General features: G+C 27.4%; 1 protein-coding gene across 1 annotated transcript; it reads left to right on the forward strand.

Moving 5' to 3' along the window:
* Nucleotides 1-2,992: 2,992 nt before the first annotated feature.
* LOC118064800 (uncharacterized) lies at nucleotides 2,993-27,003 on the forward strand. Its single transcript, XM_035079671.1, has 6 exons — nucleotides 2,993-5,198; nucleotides 20,166-20,273; nucleotides 20,432-20,596; nucleotides 21,911-22,008; nucleotides 23,955-24,114; nucleotides 25,605-27,003. The coding sequence occupies exons 1-6, from the start codon at nucleotides 5,012-5,014 to the stop codon at nucleotides 25,847-25,849; spliced, it is 963 nt and encodes a 320-aa protein (XP_034935562.1). The 5' UTR covers nucleotides 2,993-5,011; the 3' UTR covers nucleotides 25,850-27,003.
* The last annotated feature ends 170 nt before the right edge of the window (nucleotides 27,004-27,173 follow it).

Raw genomic sequence — 27,173 nt, forward strand, 5'->3', positions numbered from 1 at the left:
CTCTTACCTTGAATTTTTATGAATTATTATTGGGAAACTTTAACAGTTATTATTTAGCAAATATTTATTTTTGATTTAATGATTTTTATTAACTTCATATATTGCAGAATATAATATGATATAAAATAATAATAATTTATGAAGTACCTTTTGATATTATAGTTTCCATCATCGCTTGATAATATTATATAAATAAAGACATGATAGTAGAAACGAATCTAGGAATTTATACTTTCTCTTTTATATTGAAAATGACAAAAGGTGGGTTTATCGATTCTTCAAAAGGTTTCTTCAAAAAATGATTGTCGTAGTATTTTTGTTATTTATTCATGAAATTAAATGTCTTCGTGCACAAAGATGTGCGAGGTATGTGTTGCGTAAAAATAGTTACGAGAGTGGTGGACTTGAGTAACCTTGAAGAATCATCGTCAACTTTAATATGTATAGACATACACTAGTTTATAGATTGCTTCAAGATGTCTACACATGTATGAAAACTAGTATTTGCGTATACCGTTTAAATTCTTAGATTCTTTTCCTACGTAGATATGTATAAATGGTTTAAAAAAAAATCATAATCAAGTGTATAAGACACTTCTTTATGAATAAGATTCTATTAAATTCTTCCTTTTCTTCATTTATGTACTGCTGTTACCGAAGTACTTGACTTCTTTTATACTGTTTCAAACAGTAAATTTGACGTCATTGTAATCATAACTTCGTTTAAGACTGATAGGTACACACTAGTGGTGTATGTATTGATGTGAGTTTGACACAATATTGCGTAGGCGAAATAATTCTCTATTGTTTGTCAGTGATGTTAGGAAGAATGTAATCTTTTTTTTTTTTTAAGTAAATAACAACATTAATGAGTCAATGTGCAATTGATGTCATTGATGGATTGAAAAAAATTCTGATAATTAAAAAAAAGAAATTGAAATACAGTTTTGTTTAAATTGGATAATAGAGTATATACTCTAAGATAAATAATATATTGTTAATTTTAATATTAATATATTATTTATCTTTACATGATGAATTTGAAATAATTCCAGTTAAATTTGACAAAATTTAAAATGTTTATTATTATTATTTATTTTTAATCCAGATTTAGTTTTGCTTAAATAATTTAAATAATATCCTTTATTGGATATAATGAATAACAATCTTTAATTGTTAATAAACTTGAAAATACGTTGTTTATATTAAATAAAGATCAAATTTGTTAATAATTATTTATAGGAGGCTTAAAAAAGGAGTACATACACTCCGGAACGTTGCTAAAAATTTGTTGAAGTTTTGTTTATTGGATTGGAATATAATTAAATGAAAAGTAATTTTAATTATATTATTAATCAATCTTTTTATTTGATTAAAAAATTAGAAATTATTTATAATGTTCGGAGTTTGTCTTTCATTTTATATTAGGAGTTTAATAATGTTTTGATAGTTATTATAAGATTAATCCACAAAATGAAATGTTCCAGACAGACACAAAAAAAGTTTAAAATTTTATTAAGTGTTAGTATTAATAAAAATTAATCATTATTTTATTTATCAACAAATCAGGTTACTTATTTTCAATTTATGTGTGAATGATTACACACACTTTTATTTAATATATCTTTAATGTATCTTTGATTTAATAAATACCATATAAATATTTGAATAATTTTATTAATTATTGAATTTAATTCCTTTAAATATAATTTTCAATAATATAAAAATTAAATGAAGACAATTAGAAACATCCAATCTAAATCATTAATTCATAAAAAAAAATAATTTAAAACCTCAATTTAATTTTTTTACTCAATAAATTTTTTTTTCTTTTTTATTTAATAATCTTACAATTAAATGCAATTAGAATTACATCTTTTCAATGATAAAATCTTTCTTCGCCACATTATTATCCTTGTTTATCATTAGCTTCATTTGTCAATAATTAAATAATTTAATTAAATAAAAAAAAAACCAAAATAACAATTTTGGAGTAAAAATTATTTACACGGCATATTTGGCATACCGCCAAATTTCGTTTAATAATAATATTTATAATGATTACGATTCATAACAATATGTAAAAGTCATTAAACATCATTAATTGTAATAATAATTATTTAAAATATTGATAATACATAAGATTAACTCATAAGTTACATCCATTGCGCTGTGTCGAATTTATAAATTTTTTATTTTTTCTACTTATTTAAATCCACAATAATTAATACTATAAATGAAATACTATTGATGGTAACTTAATCTTATAATGAAAAATTAATTAAAATATACAAAATAATAAAAAAAAATATTTAAAACTTGCAATTAATAATCACTGATTATTAAAAGTAACTTAATAATTTTTTTTAAATAAATATTAATCAAAAGAACTGAATACTATTAAAAATAGTTTATAAAAACATCCTGTACTCGGTAGTAATAAAATAATCATATTAAATATAATAATGTATTGTTATAAACAATTAAATATTATAGAAAATATTTCCTCATCGTTACTAACTATTACAAATTATTTTAAATCACTACAAATAAGTTTTAATCGTCAAATGTTGATAAAACTAATTTAATAATATAGATTTCATTAATAAATTCATAATAATTATGGAAAACGCGTAGATATTCTGGATGAAGACAAAAATTTTTATTTTAAATAAAGTATTGTAAGCAGGTTCAGCGGCAAAATAAATTTTTTCAGGGGGTTTAGTGGGAAAATATAAATTACTAGGGGGTTCGGCAGCAAAATAAATTTTTTCAGGGGGTTCAGTGAGAAAATATAAATTACTAGGGGGTTCAGCAGCAAAATAATAGTGAAATTCTGACTCGGGTATGAATATTTAGTTTGATCCTTATATTTATTTGATAGACAAAGTGAAGGTGCGCGAGTGAGAATGCCAGTAGACTCAGGTTTCATAGCTCACTGTTGTTCAAGCTTTATTTCAACTTTTATTCACGTTCAGACTTCAGTACAGCGTAACGCGCAGACTCGAGAACACGCGTCTCTTTGCTGCTCTCGACTACGCAGGTACAAACATTCCACACTCGATACATACCGAGTGTGGATTCGCCTAATACCAAAGTGTTTACATAATTGTTTATTATTTCAACTAGTGTTTCATATTGGGAATCTTTATCACATCAAAAGTGTCAACAAAGAAATTCATCAACAAAGAAAATAGTGTGCTATCTGTTCAAACAAATTAATGTATTCTTCAATTATTCGCGGGATTAAAAATTCAAATAATTATGCGGATAATACCCAGTTGAATTTGATACTTAACATTATTCGGGTGTGCCTAATATGAATAATCAATACAAGAATTATTTGAAACAAAAAGATGTACAGGTTATTTTATAAAAGAAAACAAGTTACGTAAAAAGCATAAAAAAAAATTGGATTAATTTGATATTATTCTTGGAAGTTATACGAATCAATTGTTTTTTTTTGGAATTTTTTTTTGTTCGACATCCTTATAAAGTGTATATTAAATCATAATGTTCAACAGAGGAACAATTAACAAAAAATTGAATTGAGATTAGATAAGAAATGATGTAGACGGTAAAATTAATAGTTGACATGTGGAAACGAAGTTAAAGAGAAATGGTAATCGATAAATGTGAACATACACTGTACATATATTTGAACGATACTGCATTGATGTTAAAGTGAATAGTAGTAGGAGGAGGTGGTGGTAAAGAAGGAGGAAAACGAAGAGACGAAGTGAAGGGAGAGTTGCGAGGAAGGAAGGCGCGTACTCCCGTGTGTGTTCTTCGTGTACATTAACCATACCTGAACGACCTACATAGTGCAATATATGCTGCCCATAGAAATGCAACGACAGTGAAAAAAAAATTGAGCAACAAGACGAAAGAAAAGAGAATATATTTGAAAATGGATATCTAAAAAGATTCTTCTCGTTTAAAGGAAAAAGAAAAAAAAAAAAAAAGTTTTTCGGCTTTTAGAATTATTATTAAAAATCATCTAATAATAAACATTATTTTTATTTATTTATATATTATGACCAAATGTATAAAATATTTTATGAACGAGAAAGAAATTGATCAAAAATTCCAGCTGTAATGCAAACATATAAATGTTATAGATTCACAGTCATTTGAATTGAAGAGTGTTTTAATAAATAATAAAAATCAACAGCTGTTTTAACACATTGTATGAAATTGATGGTATCATTGACACATTCAAGAGATCTCGGAATATTTTATTTATCCTAGAAAGTACTGAGAAATCCCGGAAAATAAACGTAAAGTACGGAAGGACTAACTGACGGGAAGAAAAAGAGAGTATTTTTAGCAGTTACTCTTCTCCAGTATAAACCGGTTTCGAACGTCCTGGAAGAGGATTCGCTCTTCAACATTTTTCAGAGGATTTTAAAGAGTTAAAAAGCATGTTAGCTAAAAAAAATTATCAAATTCAACCACAATATTCTAAATCAATGGGAAAATTAAATAAAATTATTTATAAACTAAGTAATGCCTTACAAATATTTACCAAAATATAAATTATGAATACTTAAGAATCAGAATATTATTTATTCTCCAAAAGTTCATTAAATTATTTCTCTGTGATAATTTATTAACACAGTTGTGTTAATAGTTACAAAGGAATTCAGAATTGTGACAACTCCTTCTATTGGAGTAACTTTAACAAAAAAAAAAAATACAAAGTATAATTAAATGTAATATGATTATACCAGCTTATTTATTTTGAAGATAATAAATGACTTTTAATAAAATCTCAAAAAATATTAACAGAGAAAAGAAGTTTATTGTGTAATTGAGTTCAATGGAATGAGGAAGATTGTTGTGGCTATTGGCGAGGTCGGTTAAGAGAAAGTTTTTTATTTTGATCTTGGAGACCTGAAGGCAACGTTAAGCTAATCACTGGTTTTTTGATCAGGAATTTAAATTTTTGGTTGGGCTAGTGTTTTACAGTGAACAAAAAAGACAATAATTGAAGACAAAGGCATGAAGAATGGCAGATCCGAGAAACCGTCAAGATGTACGTGGGATTACGATTCCAAGTGATCCTCAACGAGGAAAACAACGTGCACTGGCAGCTCGAGGTGCTGCAGGCGCACTTTTACTTGGAGTACTTGCTGTTGTACTTCAATCTGCAGCAACTGCAACTCCAGCTTGGGGATACTTCACTACTCCCGATGGTAAGTTGTACTTTCTTAGTTGAAAATGTCAGATTTTACCGTTAATCATGACTATCATTCATTTGTGTATTGATTGCCAAGAGAAATCGTTTATCAGATTATGGATCTCTAGTACACATCAAAAACATCTTATTGTTTGATGCATATCTATTTGTCTGAATTTAAAGGATATTAACATCAAACATTCTCCATATGAAATAATAAATACTGATTGTTATAAAAGTCTTGTATGAATTGTAAATGATATTGGCTATGTATGAACAATTTGCAGTAGATGAAGTTAATCTATCTAGAGCACTCATTGAAATTGATTATAGAAAATTAATTAGAAAAAATAAAATGGATGTAAAATAAAAATAGGATGAGATTGAAGTTTTTGTTCTAAAGTAATCCTATTTGTTGCATATTACATATGGACTTGGGATTTGTTCATCCTAAATATGACCTTCGAAAAGGTCTGTTGGAAGTAGAAAATAGAATGACTTGGTATTTTTTATGACATTTTAATTACGAATAAATTGTTCATGAAGAATCTTTGAGAGTTAATTAAACTTATCTATTGGAAGTTACAAAAACAAAATTCCTCTGTAGATGAAGGTAATTAATTTTTCAATCACACGGTAATAATAATGTTTATTGAATCTTTATGATTATTTGATGAACTCAATGTGATATTAAATATCAATTATTGATTGTTCTCAATTTTTATTTCTTTTGTCAAGAAAAAATAGAATATAAAGTTAGAATATATATTTCAATGTTTTGATTTTATTTAAATAAATATTTGTTTTGGTACTCTTGGAATAAAAGATAGAAAATTCTTATGAAAATTAATGGTCAAGTGAGCAAAAAAAAATTCGTTATATGTTAATAAGGATAAAATACCGTTGATATAACTCCAAAAAAATACAAAAGCACCTGCCATCATTTTTATTTGAAAAATAAACTACTTGAATACATAGTGCATAAGGGTTTTGTTCTTTTAAATTTACATTTCATTTTATTCTGTAACTATTTTTGCGTTTTTAAAAATATTTTCTCAACAATTATATTACTCAACAAATGAAGTTCAATTCATTACTCAATAAATAACTTTTTTATAATTTTTAATTGTGTAATAAAAAGTACCAATAACTTCTTTCAACATGTATCGACATAACTATCTGATGAATACAATAGATCAAAATAGTCTAGGACTTTCCAAAGAAGTGGGGTTTTCTGAAAGCAACAAAAAAATCAGTGTGGTTCAAAATAAATATGTATTTTCCTATTATTCATCATGATTTTATGCTACTGAGTTTTCTAATAAACTTTAATTCCACTAAATAGTTAATATTTGACATTTGTAAACTGATTTATCAGTAAAGTAGGACTCATATGTTGGATGAGTGCATATGAAATTACTGGAGCTACGATGCCACAGGCAAATACACAGACAGACAAAGGTTTCAAATTTTCTGTAACGTCCCTTTTTGCATCGAGATTTCAAAAACACAGACTTTTTCCAACAAATCTCACATGTTGAGACTTACTGAATAAAATACCCAATTATACTATATCTCATGTGTAATTATCACATCTGTATTAAATTTAATTGAAGTCATCAATAATATTCATTCCCAACTGATATATTATGTAGGATAAAGTAAGGTTGTTAGGGGAAACAGGCAATGTGATGATAGACTCTTAAAAGTCTTCCAAGATGTTACTTATCCATGCAATGTCAAGCAATGATGTGTCACTACGTCTTGTCGACCTTTGTGGCAAACTGGTTGCATCATTTTGCATTACTGCATGCATAGGAAACGTTTTGAAAGACTTTTAAGAGTCTATCATCTAATTACCTTACTTTACTCTACATTGCAATACAGTTACTTCCCTATTGATGCTAAATATACATGTAGCCTAGCTATTTGATTTTTGTTGATAAACATATAGTACATTATTGCTATGTAATAATGTAATAATAATCTCCTAACCTGAACATGCCATCAACAATATCAAGGAATTTGAATAAAAAAAAAGCCCAATTGTTTTTGTCAAAAATATACCAATGTTAGCTAATAAATGTTTCATCAGGCTGGTAGCATTCGTTGGTCAGAATAATCCAATTTTTTAGGCAGAAACATGACAAATATTTTAAACAATTTATGAAAAGTATGTCGAATATAAAATGTGATAAAATTCTAAATCATAGCAGAGAATGAATATTCATGCTAGAATTTTTTAGATTAGATGAAGATTTTTGATGTACATATATTATTCAGTACTGTAATATAATATTTTATCATTAATTATGTTATCACATTTCTTCTTATATAACAAGCAAAATTATACAATGTAAAAAGCATTGTTTGTCGTTTGACTTAGTTTTGTTGACCATGACCTGTTTTAATTTGTTTCTCTCTGCTATTTCATCAACTTTTTCTCTGTTTCTCTTGATAGTATTAAAGTTTTTTTATGATTAATTTTTTTTTATTACCTTTCCCACTTTGCTTTTATCATTTTATTTACACGTGAGATATTTCACAGAATTCCCTTGTGAGTGATTCGCTTACCACCACTTATAACTATTTTTTTTTTTTTTTTTGTATTTTCTCAAAGTTTGTATTATTATTAGAATATTTCATAATACATCATGTACTTGGCGATTGTTAAGAATTATTTTATTTTTACTCTCTTTTATTTACCCACGTACATTCATTTTTTACATTGTTCTATTTTTTTCCAATGATAACACTTAAGAATAGAATAAATTTGCTAAAATGTTACTTTATATAAATACACTATAAAATAAATGTAGGAATTTTTTTTTTTATGACTATACATATATTGATGAGAATTTCAGTTGATTCTATGTGTGGGAAAGGTTGAAAAGTTTTTACTTTTATGATGCATTTGTAAATTTAAATAACATATTCAACGTTTATTGAAAGAGTAACAAACAATGTACATTGATATTCAATGAATTTTCTGAATGAATCTCAAATAAAACTTTCAACACTTTACTTGTATTGTTGACAAACTTTTTATTACAAATATCAAGTTTTAAATCATATTGAAGTTTTTTGTTTTTTTTATTATCAATAATTCACGATAAAGTTTAATAACTTATCTCATAAATTTTCATTAATATTAAACAAAATTAAACCATTTAAATAAATTTCAATTTTAAATAGCAGACAATAATAATTTATATTATTTCTTTTTAGCTAAAGACTTTTAATTATTTGTCTACATAAGAAAAAAAAGGGTACAGTAGAGTGCTTTAAAAAAATTCATTTTTTATTAAAATAAGCTTAAAAATGCTTTTTATTAGTTCTCCCACGTTTTTAACTTTGCCTTCCCTTTCCCTAGATGTTGTGCATAATCTCCTGATATTTATAAAATTAAAAATATTCTTTAAAACTTTGAAGTTTATGTATTATTAGTTGATACGTTTGCAGTTTGATAATTAAAAAAAAATTCCTTTAATAAAATTTTTTACATTATAATTATGATAAATTTCATTTGCATTTTTTGAGCGAATTATAAGCACACGAAATTTAGATCAGACATTTTTAGAATAGAAATCTTCCAATTCTAACTATAGACAAACTAAATTTAATAATGTTACTCTTTAAAGATTGATAAGTGAAAATTCGCTGCTTGGAGTGATAATAATAGTACTAATTCAGACAGTAATAATTTTATAACTACAAATCAGTGAACACACTGATTTTTACTGATCTATTTAAATCACACAGTTCAGGTTCTTTATAAAATTTTCCTCGTTTTATAATAAGAATTCTGCAACATCGTACTCTCTAAAAATAAATGAGTGAATATTCATTGTTTGCTATTTTAAATATACTGAAGGAAACAATGAAGGTTTCATAACAGTAAATTGGTGAATATTTATTATGATTGAGTGATTTAAAACTAATTCATTCACTAATGAGTAATAAATGATTTTACATGCATACTTATTTATACTTCTGGAAAATGAGCACATTTATTTTTGAACTGGATTAAAAAAAATTCCAAATGGAAACTTCATCAGGTTCAGATCTCAGATAATAAGTCAGAAAGTCTTCAGCAGATAGGCTGTCTAACAGGTGCTGGAAGTATACTGTTACGTTTTCACAGATACATAACGGGGCTTCTTATATGAAAAGAGAATAGATTGCTTATAGTGTAGGACATCAGAGTGCGATGGAAGTATACATTGGAGACGAAGAAACAAATAATAAACGAAAAAAGACCAGTTTAAAGAGATAGTCTGAGTAAAGACTACTTAAAAATAATACTTCTAGAGCGTAATGTATAAAATTATACAAATGAGTTGGAGTTAATTCAAATTTAGCATCAGCACATAAGTACCAAGTTATTATTTTATTTAACATTTCTTTTTTTTTTTTTTTAGTCAAGTTATTAATAACACTTAAGTCACATCAGGCAACAAAAATTACTTTACATTCGCATGTTTTTTTTTTATTAGCAGCTTAGGTATAATTTTCTGTGTCTTAGTCATATACATTAATTTTATTACGTAAAAATGTTTAACAGAAGCTTGTTAGAAAATGCTGATTTTTATTTTTATGCATTAATTTAGTTGGTAAGAAAAACTATTAAGATTTCAATAACAAAATTTACATTTGCTAAGTATTTTGTAGTACAAGTTAAAAAACTTATTTAGAATAGGATTTATATTTCTAGGTAGTATAATCTTAGTATACCATTTCACAAAAATAGTAAAATTCATCTTACAAGACAGGGATTTTTACAAAGTGGAAGGACAAATTATATTCTCCTTCAGGATCATTTTTACTCAACACTTTTCTTCATGTAGATCTAGAGAAGAACCAATCACTCTGTTAGCTACTAGGATTTGGAGACTCCAACTAAATTAGTTTGATACAAAAATGTTCAAATTCGTATTAGTACTATTTTATTTATTTAAAAATACTTGCAGGATTGAAAAGGATCTAAACTGTTTTCTATTAGATGTTTTAAACCTCATTGGACTCTTCTGCTGATTTCAGACAGTCACTATAGAGCTAGGAAATTAAAGTAGACTTGAGTTCACAAGTACATGATCATATGGAGACATTGCATTAATATGGTGAATGATTAATCAGAATTGGGGAATTTTAAGCAAGAAGAAAGTTCATCTCAGGGTGTTTTACTTCTCAGACCAGGTTGTTTAATTATTATAATTATTCACCCTCGTGTCGTATGATTGTTGTCAATTTTCACCACATGTTGTATGTTAAAGAGTCTTATTGTATTAATGTAAATCAAAATAGCATCCAAGAAAGTTTCAAATTACTTTGGTCCTTGATAGTTTCTCGATTAAATTTCTACTAGGATACTCACATAAAATAAGGGAAGTTAAAAGGACTTGACTTTGGATGAAAATTTAGCATTTTTCTTGATAAAATATTGTGATTAATTCAACTTCCTTATTACATCTCGTCTTCTGGATTATTTTTATCATTTAAATATTTTTTTTGCACAACAATACAAACTTGGATGAATTTCACTTGACCATTTCAATGTGACATCTAAGATTTAGATTTCAAAAAAGAACAATTATATACTGTGAGGGCTCCCTCACAAACTGTTTATTTTAATGAAATTAAAATATAAAACCATTAGGACATATAGTCCGTACCCTAGATTTTAGTTCGCGCGAGTACTCCTGGGTGGCGTCAGCCAGTCCGGGTTCTCGCAGGTAGAAACTACTGAATAAGTGATTTTATTGTCCATTTATTCTTATCATGTTATGATTTCCACTTATGAAGGGCCGATTGCTTCCACAATGTGCATCAATCAATGTGGGAACAATTGGCCGTTCACAAAATCACGAAAATCACCATCAATCATTAGCAACTTCAATATTTCGGAATATTCGATTCCTACTCTCTTAATCTGAATCAGTGATTGAATTGGCACTGGATATCAGTGAATATTAACTGATTCGCAGTAGTGTTCACTGATTCAATTTAAGAGAGTATGTTCGTACGGACCTCGTTTCTTATTTCATTTAATTGTTGATAAAACGATTTTATTTGATTCAAAAAGACTGTTAAAATTTTCATATCCTGCATTTAGGCATTAAAAAAAGTGCTAGAGTTCATTAACACTATTTTTCAGATGTATATGGATGCATGTGTGTACGTGGGAACAATTTTTTTTACACAATAATTTGCATAATTTAACTGTTTGTATAATGAATTTAGATCTGAATCATCTGATACGTAACTGATTTATTATTTAATAATAAAAAATTATTCATAATCAGTATTGAGAGGTTACTGGTGTAGAAGTTCATGGTCACATTCTTTTATAGCTTGATTTTACATACATAATATGGATGAGAGCTCATTATTTTTCACAATATTTTTTATTATGGCACATTTAATAGCAACATTTTAGCTAAATAAGTTAAAGAAAATCTGATAAATATTATAACATATAAAATAAGTTTATTTTTCTGAAAAATAAACGAAGAACGACTAACTTATTCTCATCGTCTCACGAGTTATACTCGTAATCATAGACATGTACCATATTACAATGTGTTAGTTCACATGTGAATTATAAGCAGAAAAAGAGAGAGAAAGGAGAATACCGCTATATACGTACACTCACGAGTTGTTAAGTCGACGAGTGCAACGGCCTTTTAGAAGTAATAAGAGACATACCTGTGACTCCGCGATTTCGCTTACTATTTGTATGTGCATATTATATGATTATAATAATTATCATAATTTTAAAAAAAAAAGTGTACATATGGAAAATTTACGGTGAAGGTCGACAAGAAATTTTTGTATAAAAATAGAAAGCGATTTACATAAAGTAGATCTTAATTTTTTGTCGAAACTAGTATGTGCTATTCGTACAAATATTAGTTTGATCTTCTATTAGGCTTTAAGAAGGTTTTAATAAGACCAACCTGAAGGAAGCTTCTTTGATTAGGGTCTAATCAGGACTTCATATGGTTTTTTTCCATTTTTATCCTACGATAAACCTAAAGTTGGCCTTGTTAGGACCTGATAAGGTAATTTTAAGCCTGATTAAGTCATAAAAACTTTCATTAGACCCTCGTTAAGCCCTCATATAACTCATGTCGTTGATAAATGCTTTTTTTTTTTAATTACCATGCAAAATCAAAGTTTTATTATCACTACAAGAATTATTTAGAATCATATTCAGGAAGAAATATCAGTGTGTGCATGAATACACGTAACTTTGTTTTAAATATCTTGAGAATAAAAATTGATATTGGTTTTGAATTAAATTTATTTGATACATTATTTGCATAATAAACAATTGATAAGGTTTGCGAAAAAGTTGAATTAATTTTTCTTATAACAAAAAAACTGTATGATTCAAATATGGGATAAAGAGAGTGATCTTTAGCTTTTAAGGGTCAGGGTTCCAAGGAAGTTGGCAGTGTGGGTGGACCAGTCACACCCAACCTCTTTTTTTAATAACACATTAATCAATATCAATAATTCATTACTGCACTGTAAATCCATGTGAATTAAAATATTGCGTAATAAATTATAACATTTTGTAGTCATTCTTTACACACTTTAAGGTGTGTTAAATTCTATAATTTAAATAATAATTTTAATAAATGAATAAAACAATAGATTTTATTCTGTTATTTTAAGTTACCATCAGAGCTGAATAAAAATGTAAATTAAAAAAAATATTTCATTGCGACTATTTAAAATTTTTATTTCATTAGTTAAAAAAAAACATTACTGATTCACAGCAAATTTTTTTCTCAGTGTAGATACATCAACTATTGTACATCAAATACTGAATCATCTTAAAAAATTCTCTACATGAAAAATAATCAGCTACTGAGTTAACTGAAGCTAAACCAGGCGACTCGTCTGTTAATGTCTTTGATTTTTCTGAAGCAAACTGTTAAGTGATCTGAGTTATCTCACAAAATAACACGACACTTCCTCATTGAGTTGTTTTATGAAAAGAAGTCGTCGATGGTTTAAAGTTGGCTTCTTGAGACTTGGGCAGGTGGATTTCAGAGTGATGACGAGTCCTACATTGCTTACAATTCCACTTTGTATGAATTGCATGATGCTAGAGAGTGATGACCGGAATAATTGTAACAAAGCCGTTGAATCGAAATTTTTTTGAGTGGGTAGCATGATCGACTGATACTTCAAAGATCGCAAATTTAATTTTTAAATTACAAAATATATTTTATTACTCTCAAAAGAATTCTTTAATACATTTTAACACATGTATTAATAATTTTTTTTTTTTTATTTAAATTTACCCAAGCCCTTATGGATTTACACAGCTATATCATTAATTAGTTATAATTGTTATACAAAATTAATTTTTTATAAAATAATATAATATATGATTAATTTATGTTCTAACAAAGTACAGTTATAATTTATTAAACAGCGATTCTTATAAGTTTAATTTAAATTTTACAAAAAATTTATACATGCATTTATATTGTATAAAAATAAATATGGCCCAAGAAAAATATCAGAAACAAAGAATTAGAAAGCGAGGAATTAATATTATTTTTTGTCTGTAATTTATTCTTATTAAACCAAGCTCTCATGCAAATTAGAATGATCTATATTATTTTAGATATTTTTTCTAAATTATATTTTTTTTTTTAAATTCATAAAATAATTTAATGATGATAAAAAAACGTATTCATAGTTGAAGTTTTTTTTGTCAAGATTTTCTGTTGATTTATTCGAGCAAAACATGAAATACACGGAATGGAAAAATTTTATAGAAGAGTTAACATATAAATTGCATTCCTATTTATCTATGTTTTCCGCCTACGAACAATTTACTTGTAATTAGAACGACTGCAAGCGACTAACGGCGTCCGTTATGTCTTGGCTTTTTCTCCCGCTCTAATTATCCCAGTTACCCTTCATTTGTTATTTTATCTCAAGATTCGTCTGGTTGCCTTTTACATTTACTTTCCCTGTAATGAATATTCTTTAATTACAAGTTGTAGTAATTATCAAATCATTTTGAAACAACCTTTTAATATTCTTCAGCAAATAAATTTTTTCATTCAATGATTTCTACTTTGAAAGAAAAATGTCACATACATGAATGAACTTTTTGTTTTTTTTTTTTATAAAATTAACAATGAAAAGTCATTCAATATTTCATAATATAAACCAAGGTTTTATATGCCCTGAAGACATTTACAACACAGTCTGTGAGAAATCGAAATAGTTAGATTTACTATCATGTGGTAATTTCCACTTCAATATCTCATGTCAAGTTCTTTCATAGTTACAAAAGAGCTAACGTGTAAGAACGTCAGATGGGAAATGAATATATTATAGTAAATTTCACTATGTCGTCTTCTCTCAATGTAAGTGTCTGTAAGAAATTTAAAGGAAATTTCGTAATACTCAAGATTTCCTTCATAAAGATTCTCATGAAAAAAATTTGACCTCAACTAAAAGCATCAATAAAGAAGACCTCGAAAAGAAATGGGTGTAGATGGATTCCTGGGAATTCTTGAATAAAAATCCTGATCAGGTTACGTTAAAGGACATCAAGATCTTTTGGAGTCTTTAAAAATAAGGAAAACCTCATAAGATTTTATTATGAATATTATTTAAAAATAAATCAGTGAATATTTCGTGGTAATGATAAGACTAATTTAATCAGTGATAGTTTTATAACTGCAAATCAGTAAATATGCAATGTTTTGCAATGATGTTCACTGATGCATTTTTAGAGAATATTGATGAACATGGATTAATTTAAAAATCAATTGTATCCTTTAGTCTTTTTGGAAATGTATTTTCTTTATTATCAGGACATAAATTCTGTATATATTGTAAAATAAATAGATGTCTCTATGTATAAATTGACAAACGACTGAATTTATTGCTAACACACTGAGGGAAAAAATTTTGTGTTTCAATGAAATACTTCTTTAAATAAAATCTATTAAATAATTAATTGATTTATAGAAATGTTTTTTATCAACAATAAGCTGATATTGTTCCAAAACTAGATTTATTCGGTACAATATCAGCTTATTGTTGATAAAAATATTTCTTTAAATCAATTAATTATTTAATAGATTTTATTTAAAGAAGTATTTCATTGAAACACAAAATTTTTTCCCTCAGTACAACGCTTGACCGATTTGTTTATGTTTAGTTTCTGACTCAGACTTGAGCTGACCAGACATTTTCCCTGATCTTCCAATTGATTTAATAAACGTTTTAAGTCTTTTCTAATATTTCTTGGAGTTATTATTTCGTCATATTTTACAATATAAAGATTGGCTAAAAATTATATATCCTGAATATATTTAGATATAAGTGTGAATGAAAAGATAGGATTATGGTCCAGTTTTTTATATGGTCCATTCATTTATTTTGCAAACATGCTATGTCTTCCATTAGCTAATCCACCAATATATTGAAAAATAACTTGTTGAAAATAAACAGAAACTTTGAAAAGTGATTTTTGGTGGTAATTTAACAGAGTAAAATGTGATGGAGTAAAAACGAAAAGTGATACATAGTTTTTATTTCCAAAATACATCATAGATACGAGAGACTTCCGTGGGAAGAACTTTATACAGGATATCCTAGTGAATCAAAGTAAAAGTTAGTATTAGTTCTAAGTGAACTTCTAAACAAGACAATAATTAATCTTGAACTTTATTACTATGATACTATGACTGATATTATTTCCACTAGAAAGTATTTATAATTAATAAAAATGAAAAATTATTTTTTTTCAAAGTCAAAAACTTGTTATTATTTTTCTTACATTTATCTTAATTTATAATTAACTAATATAAAAGATTTCACATGGTTTCAGTAGTCTAGTGACTTTTTTCTTTATATAAATAAATTTTTCACAGTCATTATTCACTGATTCATTTTTAAAGAGAAATAAAGACATTTCTTTTTCTAAATAACCTTGGATTAGAAAAAAAGGGCTTAATTTACTTAATTTAAATTCTCTTTTGTAATATAATGATAATCTATTGGATATTATCACATAACTAGCAACAATCTCTGAACATGGTGGAATTATTTTATAGAAATAAATTATGGGAATCAACGTAGTCGGAAATACTTTGACTTCGCAACGAAATGAGAGAATTACGAGACAGGCTTGCGTGTATTGAATTTATCTGTGATGCTGACAGGATGTCATGCTGATAATAGTTTGCGTTTAACATTTATCAGGTCTATTAGAAGGGGTAATCACTAAAACGTCTTATTGTCATTCTTTTCATAGTCAAGTCTTCATTACAAACATCTTATGCTTCATACCTCGTCCATCCCTCTTGGAAGATAAATAATAAAAATCACTTAACACAGTGATTCAATATCATTCAAATGAATTTCAATGAGTTTAAAATCATTTCTATTTTAACAACGATTTGAAATGAAAATTTTTTGAGTGAAAATTCATTGTTTCGATTAATTTTAGAATAAAAGGTTTTTGAAACAATGTTGAACAATTTTCTCAGCGATTTTGAATAATTTTTCATTCTGTATAGTTATTTTTTTGAGCTGATAGTATGTACGCCTGAGTAATTTAATGTTCCGGCTGCATAGTGCTCACCGGATGTTCTGTGGGCTTACCTCTACTTTTTTCTCTGTCAGACAACCACACAAATGAACGTCACACCATTGTAATCTGATTTCATCAGATTTACTTTCGTTTTTTATCACAATTTTAAATCAATTTATCATAAATATAGAAAATTATTCATGTAAGTGAATGAAATAATAATTTGGAATTAATTATATGCTAAAAGATCTAAACATACAATTGAATAAAACTTTTTTGAATATTTATTCAAGTAGAAAAATCACTTGTGAAGTATTCCTGAATGTCTTACTGAGCATTTCAAGAATTTGAATAGAGTTGTGGCATAAAGAAGTTGGTGTAAAAAACGTTTGATCAGGAGTTTGAGGCTTTATATACTTATGGTTGTTTTTACATGCTTGAGTGTCTAACCAGAATTTCAATTGTCTGGGTAAAAAAAGCTCATTCCAATGGTATTTCAAAATAAATTCAGGCAATGAACATTCTACTGATAAGAATAAACAGAACTCTAATGAAATTTCTAAAAGAATTTCAAAAAAAGTTTCCTTTTCTTCAAATGTGTTATCATCTCATCATTGAAATCAATAGAAAAATAATTTTTGCATAATTTAATTATTAATTTATATTGTTTTTAATATTCGTGATTATTATAATTTTAATAACCTTCACTTCATTATGCATACATAAAAGACCGATGAATAATGTTGAATAAATCATCATATCAAACAATTATTCATTATGAAATATATAGGAAAATGTAACCTATTTATCTTCTAGTTTATTTTATTTATAATTATAATTTGTCAACTGTAACACACTTCCATTCTTCATTTTACCATTATACTAGCTTGCTCTTTGCTTCAACCTTGAATTATTTATCATAAACATATTGTTCTGAAAATAATTCATCCTTAATTATAAAAAATTTTATTACACTAGATCTATCAACATCAGGTCAACAATAGTAAAGCTGGCATAACAATCTGTAATTATTATTCCATTAGCTGATGCTTTATGAATCAGAAAATAGCATTGAAAAATTTATTGCTACAAAAAGCTAGATGTTGAAGAAATAGATAGTTGCTATTTTAACATCAGCAAGTCTTGGAATCATCAATGTAATCGTAACAGTCATTTTACAACTAGGATATCATGCTTTGTAAATAAACCTGATGTTGTAACATGCAGGTATGTGATAATCACTTTACCTTCCATCTGCTTCACCTGTGTATACTTATTACAGACTGTCATTTACTTTCACAGACATAAAAACTACTCTCAAATGAAATGAAGTTTACATTCTTACAGTAACAATCATGTGTTTATTCATCTTCCGTTGGAAGTTCTGGTATTGAAATAGTTGGAACTAATCATGTTTTCTTGCCTTACTTTCTATTTTCTATTGAACTTTTTGATATCAATTAAAGTCAACTGAACTTTGTAGAGAAATAATTGAAATTAATAGTAGAGTATTTAATTATTTCTCATTTGATCTTGTTTGATCACTTGATGTTATAAATGTTGGATATAAAATTTTAAATCGTCTTTTTTTTTGTCTAACTACTTATTCTGATCCTCGATAATTTCTTGTCCATTGCATAACATTTATTCTTTAACATGTATACTCGAATGAACACTGAGAAATACGAATAAACAAACGGAACGTAACGAGTAAGTGATCCGTACAGCGTCACATCAAGTTTATATTGAGCGCACAAGCAAAAAGAGAAAATTTATTTTTCTCTCACAGAAAGTACCTCGGTAAGGTATAAAATATCTATATCTACAAGTTAGTGGTAAAGTGTAAAGTGAGCTTTTTTATTGCATCGTTCTTATTTTGATGTTCATAATAAACTTATCTAATGAATTAATTAAATCTATAGTTATGTAAAAAAATGTTTTTATTTATTTTGTATTCACACATAGATGTATCTATAAACTTAACTTATAACATCTACACTCAATTAGACTAAAAGAATATATCATCACTGAGTTTCATAACGGAAATAGTATTCGAATTCAATTTCTTCATTTAGAGATAGCATTTCCTATTTAGTTTCTCCAAAATAAAGCTTTTAGACTTCATGAGAAAATATAGTGTTACTGTTCTACAAAAATAAGTTAATATCTTTTATATAATCTTTATCTACTATGAAGTAAACTAAAAAATACGAGAATTTTATGAAAATTGGAAATTTTAGACTATCATAAATGTAATTCAGAAGCTGTGAGTAATTTACGCTAGCAAGTCTCCAGAAGAAGATTGATCGCCGTGAGACACAAATTCCCAAGCATCTTGTTGATAGAGTATCGTATTTCGCTTGCTAAAGTGGTGCAATTCAATTCGGATTGATTTGGGCGTTGATGTTATGTACTAGAAAGCTAGGGAATTGAACGAATGAATTACTGCTCTTGTTGATTTGATCAGACTGCTTGTTGGAATAGAACTGCATTACACTATAGATTGTGATAAAAGCCATACTCATATTTATTTGGACAATTAGAGTTCTTGTGGAAGCAAACCTGTGCTATCAATTCAATATTGTTTGATTTGACAGAGGCTTCACTTCGAATATTGGTGTTTTATTTCAATGCACTGAAAGTGTTTCTATGTGACGTCAGCCATTTGATTTAACATTGATGTTACTTTTTATGCATCTTATAGTAGTAGATAAGACAGTGGTCTTGACCTGGTTAAGGGGTAATATTGCCGAGAAACTACCGGAAATCGAATTTTCCATGATCATATGAACTACAGGAAATAGAAAAAATAATTACCAATTGAATATTGGGAATAAAATTAAATTTAAAATAGTCAATCATTTTTGAAATTGAGCATAAGCAAGTTTAATAATATTTATCTGTTTGGGTAACGCGATTTTACAATTAGCTATTGGATTTATACATGAGTTCAATCAATGATCAAAAAAGTCGTTGACATAATCAAGAGTAGGAAAAGCTAAAACTAATTAAACTTTTCATATTTTTGTCTTATCTATTTTACTGATTTGATCAACACTTTTCGGTCACATATCACTTTCAGACTAACTCTGATGACACATTAGCCTGTAAGTGACTTAAGTACTGAATTCCACTGGTATTTACCGACGTCACCAGCGAGGCGTAATTACCTTTCTAATGACTTCTACCAAAATATTTTGAAACTCTCAGTTTTCCACGTACAGTTTAAACCGCGATGGTTATTTACTAATTATATATTAATTCTAATTGTAATCATAGACATTCCATCAAATAGAATTTTATTATTATTGTTATGTAAAAGAGAAATTGTTTAACTTCTTCGTACAAAATGACTTCAACTGAGAACAAAAAATATAAAATTAAATATAATGAATTTTGTTCTAGCTGGTCTGACGGCTGAAAAGGGATACTTTGGTCCTTGGAGACAATGCAAACTTCTGTTGTACAATCGAGAAAGATGTGGTACCAGTGTGTCCAGATTTCAACCAGTCTGTAAGTTGTCTGTTATTTTATCTATTTTAATTTTTGCCATTTTGTCATTGTTTTTATATTTTTCCAATTAATTAAATGCAACAGATTATAACTTTTCATTAAATAATCAAATGTAGAAAGAAAAAATGCATTTGAAGTAACAAAAGATAAATTTTTAGTGGCAGTTTGGGTTGCGGGAATAGCAGCAGCGATCGCATCTGGACTCCTGGCGATTCTCGTGGTGTTGACAGTTTTCCAGCTTGCAATGGCCTCTTCAGCGAAACGAGTTGTCATATCATATAGTACAGCTGTAATTGGCAAAGTAGCGCTTGGAACATTAGCTAGTAAGTTACATCTTTACATACTTTTTTCTCTTGAATTTACATGAATGTGTAATATCAGTCAACAATCAAATCATCGAATAATTGAATAAATGTTTCCCTATTTCTTGAAAAATTTAAATATTAATACATTCATCGATATGCACTTTGTACTCATAATATTCTAGTATGAATAAAATTGAAGTCTCTATAACTTCAAGATGCCTTCTACCTGCCTTTTATTGAGCTCACAGGGTTATTTGCATGCCATCAGAATATAACCAGCTATTTTTTTAAATTTTCTGTATGATTGTTCATCTATTCATCTTTCCGGGTTTTGATCTTGAAAACGGTTGAACTAATTCCAATGGGACTTCACCAGCAAGTAAGGAAATATAAAAGAAGGCATAATATTATCTGGGCTATTACTGATAATGTGTATAAAAAAAACAGTGTACACTTTGATACCAGTCTTCTTTTCTTACACTACAAGCAAATTTATATTCTAAGCTAAAAATTATACTGTCAAGTGAGCTCATCAAAGACTAGATTAGCTCAGATCAAAGAATATCTATTAATTTCTTCGTTTCTTCCATTGAAATAACAACCATCACTCTGGTCTCCTAGTGCTTTTCCGCGTTCGTTACGATTATTTGAGTTTGATGTTGGAACTCCATCAGAGAAAAGTTATCAGATCAGTGTTCTCGTGCATGTCCAGTGCAAGTTGTTCTGCTAGCATGAAATGGAGAAATTCTTCTTTTATTTCCCAAGTGAATTTATTGTATGGACTTAAGTGAGTTATCTCTCGGGTGAATAAAAGAAAGGAATTGGTTCCTTTTTTTCTTAAGGTCCAAGGATAATGCATGCTCTCTGCTACTGTCTAAAAGCTATGTATCTTTGATAACATTTTGATTACATCCTGAACCTTTTCTAATCATTTCTTTGAATCAATCCATTTGTTAGTGATAAGTTTCGTAATTAACTTGATAGAAATTTAAATCTGGTCCTATTCTGGAGTCTTGAACATGGCCCACCAAATTTTCGAGACACTTGGCCTAATATAGCACTTATAAGAGAATAAATTCAGACCCAGAAAAGACAATGAGACCATTAAGAAAACGTAATCAAGCCAAAACATGGCCATATTTCATTGTTACTTGGGTACTGGTGCTAACACTGATTCAACCAAATTCTAGGTACATATGCCTCGAGATGATTTAGATTGAACAAAAATGGATATATAATTATTTCATTATTAGCATTGTAAATAAAATATAATGTATTCTATTGTAAAGTATTAAATTAATAATTATTATGGACTTGATTTGACTGTTTTAGCATGCCTATCCATAGCAGCGGCTGGTTTATTTGCATTGCAGACTGATGATCAAGCGAACAGTTATGTGATTACTAGAGGCGAAGCTTTTTATATGCAGGTAAGATATTTCAACACACGTCTTGATTTACATTTTGATCAAAACGATATAAGTTTTAAAGAAAAAAGACGGTGGTGTAAATGCGATCAGAAACTTCTTCACGATCGATCTAACATCACCTGATCAACAAACGATGATGATAGCTGAATGTTTGAATTAGAAGATGCTTACCATTTTTTTTTGGTAACAATAGCCAATTGTTGATGATAAACATCAATAGATTGATGATAAACAATAGTCGATTATCATTCATTATACTCTCATAATAATGAAGACATCCAGTTATGATACATATTGTTTGATTTCTGAACACTTCTCCTAATTGGTCTCATCATGCTATCAATTGTTAGCAATTAATAATATTCATTTGTTATTTGTATTACATAATTATTCCAAAAAATTAAAGCTATTACCTTAATTAAATTCAATAAAATCGAATTTAGTGATTCCTTTAACTAACTTTTTATTCAGAAGTGATGATAATGAATCTGATTGTTGAAGTTGACACATTTAAAATTCCTGCATGATCAAATTCCTATTATTGGTATTGATGTGATACAGGTAGTCTACATGAACTAATTCTGAAAAGCTAATTGACAAAAATCATGTAGATCTCCATGGTTGCTCCTTGAGTTGTGAAATTGATGCTTCTTATTTCATTCAGTTATCGATAATCAGCATAACTACTTTCTTTTTTCACCTATTCTTCTCAATTGTTACTTCCGTGAAAAGGTGCTAAATGAAATACATAATGTTAGAAGTTAATCGGTGAGAAACAAAGGCAAGATGCTGACGCAAAAAAAAATTACAGCTCATTAGCTTGCTATAAAAACTATGTTAATTTTCTTTAATTAACTATCGGTATTAATTTCATTTAAATACAGGTCTGAAAAATTTACAAATCGTTTAATTGCTGAGAAAAAGTCTTACATCATTTCAAACTCAGAACACTCAAGAAGAAAATTTGTTTCAATTTTTTTTCATCACATTTTACCTTTATAAGTTATTTTCATGGCCTGTAATTATCCAACTTCTTTTTTCAATGCTGTAAATAAAGTGGTTATTACTCGAATAAGTGGATCTATATCGAGTAAAGTTTTTAATATAAATCGTAATGAAAAATGGACTAAGATAATATGTTCACTTAAGGGTTTATAAAGTCTACAAAAGAAGCACAGGCTTATTTTTGTAAGGAAGCTTATTGAAACACCTAAGGGACACTTGCAGATGTTCATGATTCGCAGGTGTTCTATTCAATTTCTTTAATGATTAGCCAGCATAAAAAGATGCTGTTAAAATGTCATTGTGTCTGGTAGTAAAACAACCGTTTTTCATTTAACACTATAATATCTTATATACTTTTTCAATGAAATCTGTGTTAGATACCCACATTAATGTCAACTTAATCTTCAAACTAGTATCTTACATTCGGATTAATTAAATTCATTTTCCAGCTAAACTATAATAGATCGGAAAAAATTGTTCAAATAAAAAATATTCCTTGAGTCAAAAAGAACAATTTTCATCATGACCATTTTCACTTAATTTTCAGTATTTTGAAGGTTACAAGCCATGAAAGTATTTATAAAACATGATCTATCATGGTTCCTCAATGCAAAGGCTTATAGGTCTTGGTTTTCAATCTTTTAATACATCACTCTTACAACGACAACCTGCTCCAAATCAAACCTGGACCTTAATGGTTTACTCCTTCCACTACTTTGTATCATTTTCATTTCTCTTTATATTATCTCTGACCAATGTTTATTTCTTTTTACTCTGAAAAGCAACATGGGAATTACATTTTCATCTAAAGATCCGAATGAATAAATGCGAATAGTTGGAAAGACTAAACAAGATAAATATTTCTCAGTTTGGTAGTCTCTAAGATCTCTTCCTTGTTCAATTAAAATCTCTTTTCTATATTTAGATTATATTTATTTCAGTTGGCTGCTATTGTCCTTAACTTTGGTGTCCTTGTGTCTTCTATTTATGAGGGTATTTATGCCAGGAAAGGTGGTGACCCAACAAGACTGAGAGAAGTTATTGATGTTCGTTCAGCAACAATCAACAACCCAGGCTATCGAGAGCATAATCCTACCAATGGTAAAAAGTTTTCTTTTTTATTCTTACATACTTATTGAGCCAAATGGAAAATACTATACAACTATGTGCTATCCTAGATGTTTTAAAAAAAAATATATTGAATTTGTTTTAAGTTAAATATGTTATACCAACTATAAACATCAAGTTCTAGTTATGCTTCAATGCCATAAGTTTGTGATTATTTAGATTAAATTTGTGATGGTAAAATTATTTTATTCATAATAATTCAAGACTATTGTATCAAAACTCGTAAAATCATATTTTAAAATAATGTCCTTTAACGAACATTATATAATGGTCATGAACCAATTTAAATGAACTGAAAATCTTCTTGCGTAACTCATTTCCATGAATATGTTGATTAATTATCAACATTTTTCGCATCAAAATGCTACTTTAAATTTTTATTTAACTCATTTAAAACTAAAGTAGTAGCTTCAATTTGCGGCATAATTCAAAAGCACATCGGAAATCAGTGTATTATTACGTCTTCATAAGTTTACACACTAAACACCTAAAACAGAATTGAAGCAGCACTCAGGAGCTGTCAGAATCACTTTGGTTAGTTACAAGATTATTTACATACTGCATTATCGGATCGTCATGACGAATATATTTCATAATATGGATTTTTATAATTACCCCGTGGACATACTGAAAGAATTAGAGGGAAATTATTGATCTAGAAACCAAAAGAAAATTGCTTTGGTTTGAGTAATATAAAAATGAAGGCTAGTTAAGTATTTGGCAGAAATCACCCTACTTGAGAAGAAAATCACTTCTTAACAGGATAAAATTTGGTATTCTTTTCAGAAGCAATTTGTACCTTTCAAGTAGGATAATTTTTTATCGCAGTTTTAAATTGCCATCAAATTACTCAAATTGGAATCATTTTTACCAACAATTTTTTTTAATGCTACTTTATATAATTGTACTAAGTATAGTCCATTTTGTTTTATCTTTTAAATAAATAGCTCTGTATGTTGGGGATAAAAGAAAAATCACTTTTAAGAATAATTATCAAAGCAATTTAAAAAAAAGTGATTTGCTTTATTAGTATGATGCTTAAAAAATAGCTGGTTTTATTGAAAATAGCTAGTCCAATACTGAATTAAAAAGAAAGAGTTGCCTCTCTGAAGAGTACAATTGGGTGTTATCGAAATAAATGCTAAGATAATAGATACTAAATAAATATGACTTCATGCTACACTTATAATATTAAAAAGGAGTTTACTAGGTTAAAAAAATTAAGAAAGGCAAGAAAGAAGATGTACATGATATACTACTGCATCTTTCTATAATACTATTTCCTACTATTTAAGTATCAATGTTAACTACAAATTGAAGTACATTAAAACAGCACAGATAGGAATAATTGTTGATAGAAACAGTTTACAAAAAATCAACGAATTTGGATTTAATAGTTTAGTTTTAAAGCTAATAATTGTTCATAGCTATAAAATATTAATTGAATAAATTATTCTTTAAAGGTGGCAACATATCTATGACTGATGCAAGTGGAAAGCCATATGCTAGCAGTATTAGGAATGGTTCCATGGCATCAGTAACAACGTCTGGAAGTATTGGAAGCACCACATCACCTTTAAGAAGTTCATTAAAGAAGCCAAAACCTTTAGGTATTCAGAATCCAGGTTTTTCATCGCACAGTCCTACTCTATCAAGAAATGGATCACAAAAAAAAGTCAGGATTCAAACGCATTCTACAGAAGTATAAAAATGATATTATTTTTTTATATACATCTATATGATAAATATTATAGAACACATTGTTATATTTAAAAATAATGATAATAGTGTGTTTTTTTTTTTTAAATATTTTACCAACTTTGCATAAAAAAATTGTCAATACATCTGAACAGAATGTATTGAAGATGGAACTAATCAAAACGTTGTGATAAAAAAAAAAGCAGGATAATTTCTATATTTTATTTGTTGGCATTCAACAATTAATACTTGTCAATGACATTACAATTCATCATATATATAAATAGAATATAAATAAATATGAATGCAAAAAATAACAAATTTTATTGCAAATTAAAAGATTATATATTGTAATACAGTGTGAGTCTATAAAAGATATAATCAAGAAAATTTGTAAACATAGTTTAAAAGTTTCTATTCTTTACTGACACTGTATTATATGATAGGATATATTTATTTGAATCAAATCTTATATAAATTACGACAAAATACTAAAGAAAAAGAAATTATGAAAAAATTATTTAGAAATTTATATAAGTTGACTCAAAAAGTACTCACACTTTGTTATTAATGAGAGAATATTCCAAATATTAGTAGGAATCATTTTTGAAATTATTTTTCTTTTTATAGACCAATTTTCTATCTTATAAAATATAGGAAAACTGTAGAAATGTAGGGCATCAATTATTATTGATATTAAAACAATTATCCGTCCAGCCCTCAGGCAGCTAAGTATGAAATAGTGTAAAAGATAAATATATATATATATATGAAATTGTTTTGTATGTCTTTTGTGTTTAAATAAAAAATACTGAATAAATAATGTCTATCAAAGCTTATATTATTTTATTCGTGTGCACAAAGATTAGGAAAATAAATTATTTCTCAATTGTTTAAATAATTGTAAATCAAGTGATGAATATAAATGTTAATTTATATTATAATTATCGTGATAGGTATAAAGAGTTGTTCTTGTTATCAATGGATCAATAACTTTATCATAATCGTTTATAATAAATCTCTTATATCAGTCAATCCCGATTATTTGTTACAGTATAGCCAGTATTTTGCTTTTCTATTATCGGGGATTATTGGAGCAGGTCTCGTTAGTACTTTTTAATGAATGTAGGTTTATATAATTATCAATAAAAAGTTTAAATATCATTGTCTAAAGCGAATTTACTTTAAATATTTCCAATATTGTTAAATATTTAAAAGATTTCTTTAATTAATAAATTTTTTTAAATGCATCCAAAATTTAATTGTTGCTGTTATTTCAAAAATTAATGAAGATTAGCTTGTAATACAAACATATCGATATTTATTGGTGTTTA

The sequence above is a fragment of the Chelonus insularis genome, unplaced genomic scaffold, assembly GCF_013357705.1.
Source record: "Chelonus insularis isolate UGA/USDA-ARS -01 unplaced genomic scaffold, ASM1335770v1 contig_117_pilon, whole genome shotgun sequence".
Taxonomy (NCBI): Eukaryota; Metazoa; Arthropoda; class Insecta; order Hymenoptera; family Braconidae; genus Chelonus; species Chelonus insularis.

Excerpts from the sequence above, each read along its gene's own strand:
- LOC118064800 (XM_035079671.1), top strand. The coding sequence starts at position 5,012 with ATGGCAGATCCGAGAAACCGTCAAGATGTACGTGGGATTACGATTCCA. Across the intron at positions 5,199-20,165 it reads ATACTTCACTACTCCCGATG|CTGGTCTGACGGCTGAAAAG; the intron begins GTAAGTTGTACT and ends ATTTTGTTCTAG. Across the intron at positions 22,009-23,954 it reads GCGAAGCTTTTTATATGCAG|TTGGCTGCTATTGTCCTTAA; the intron begins GTAAGATATTTC and ends TATTTATTTCAG.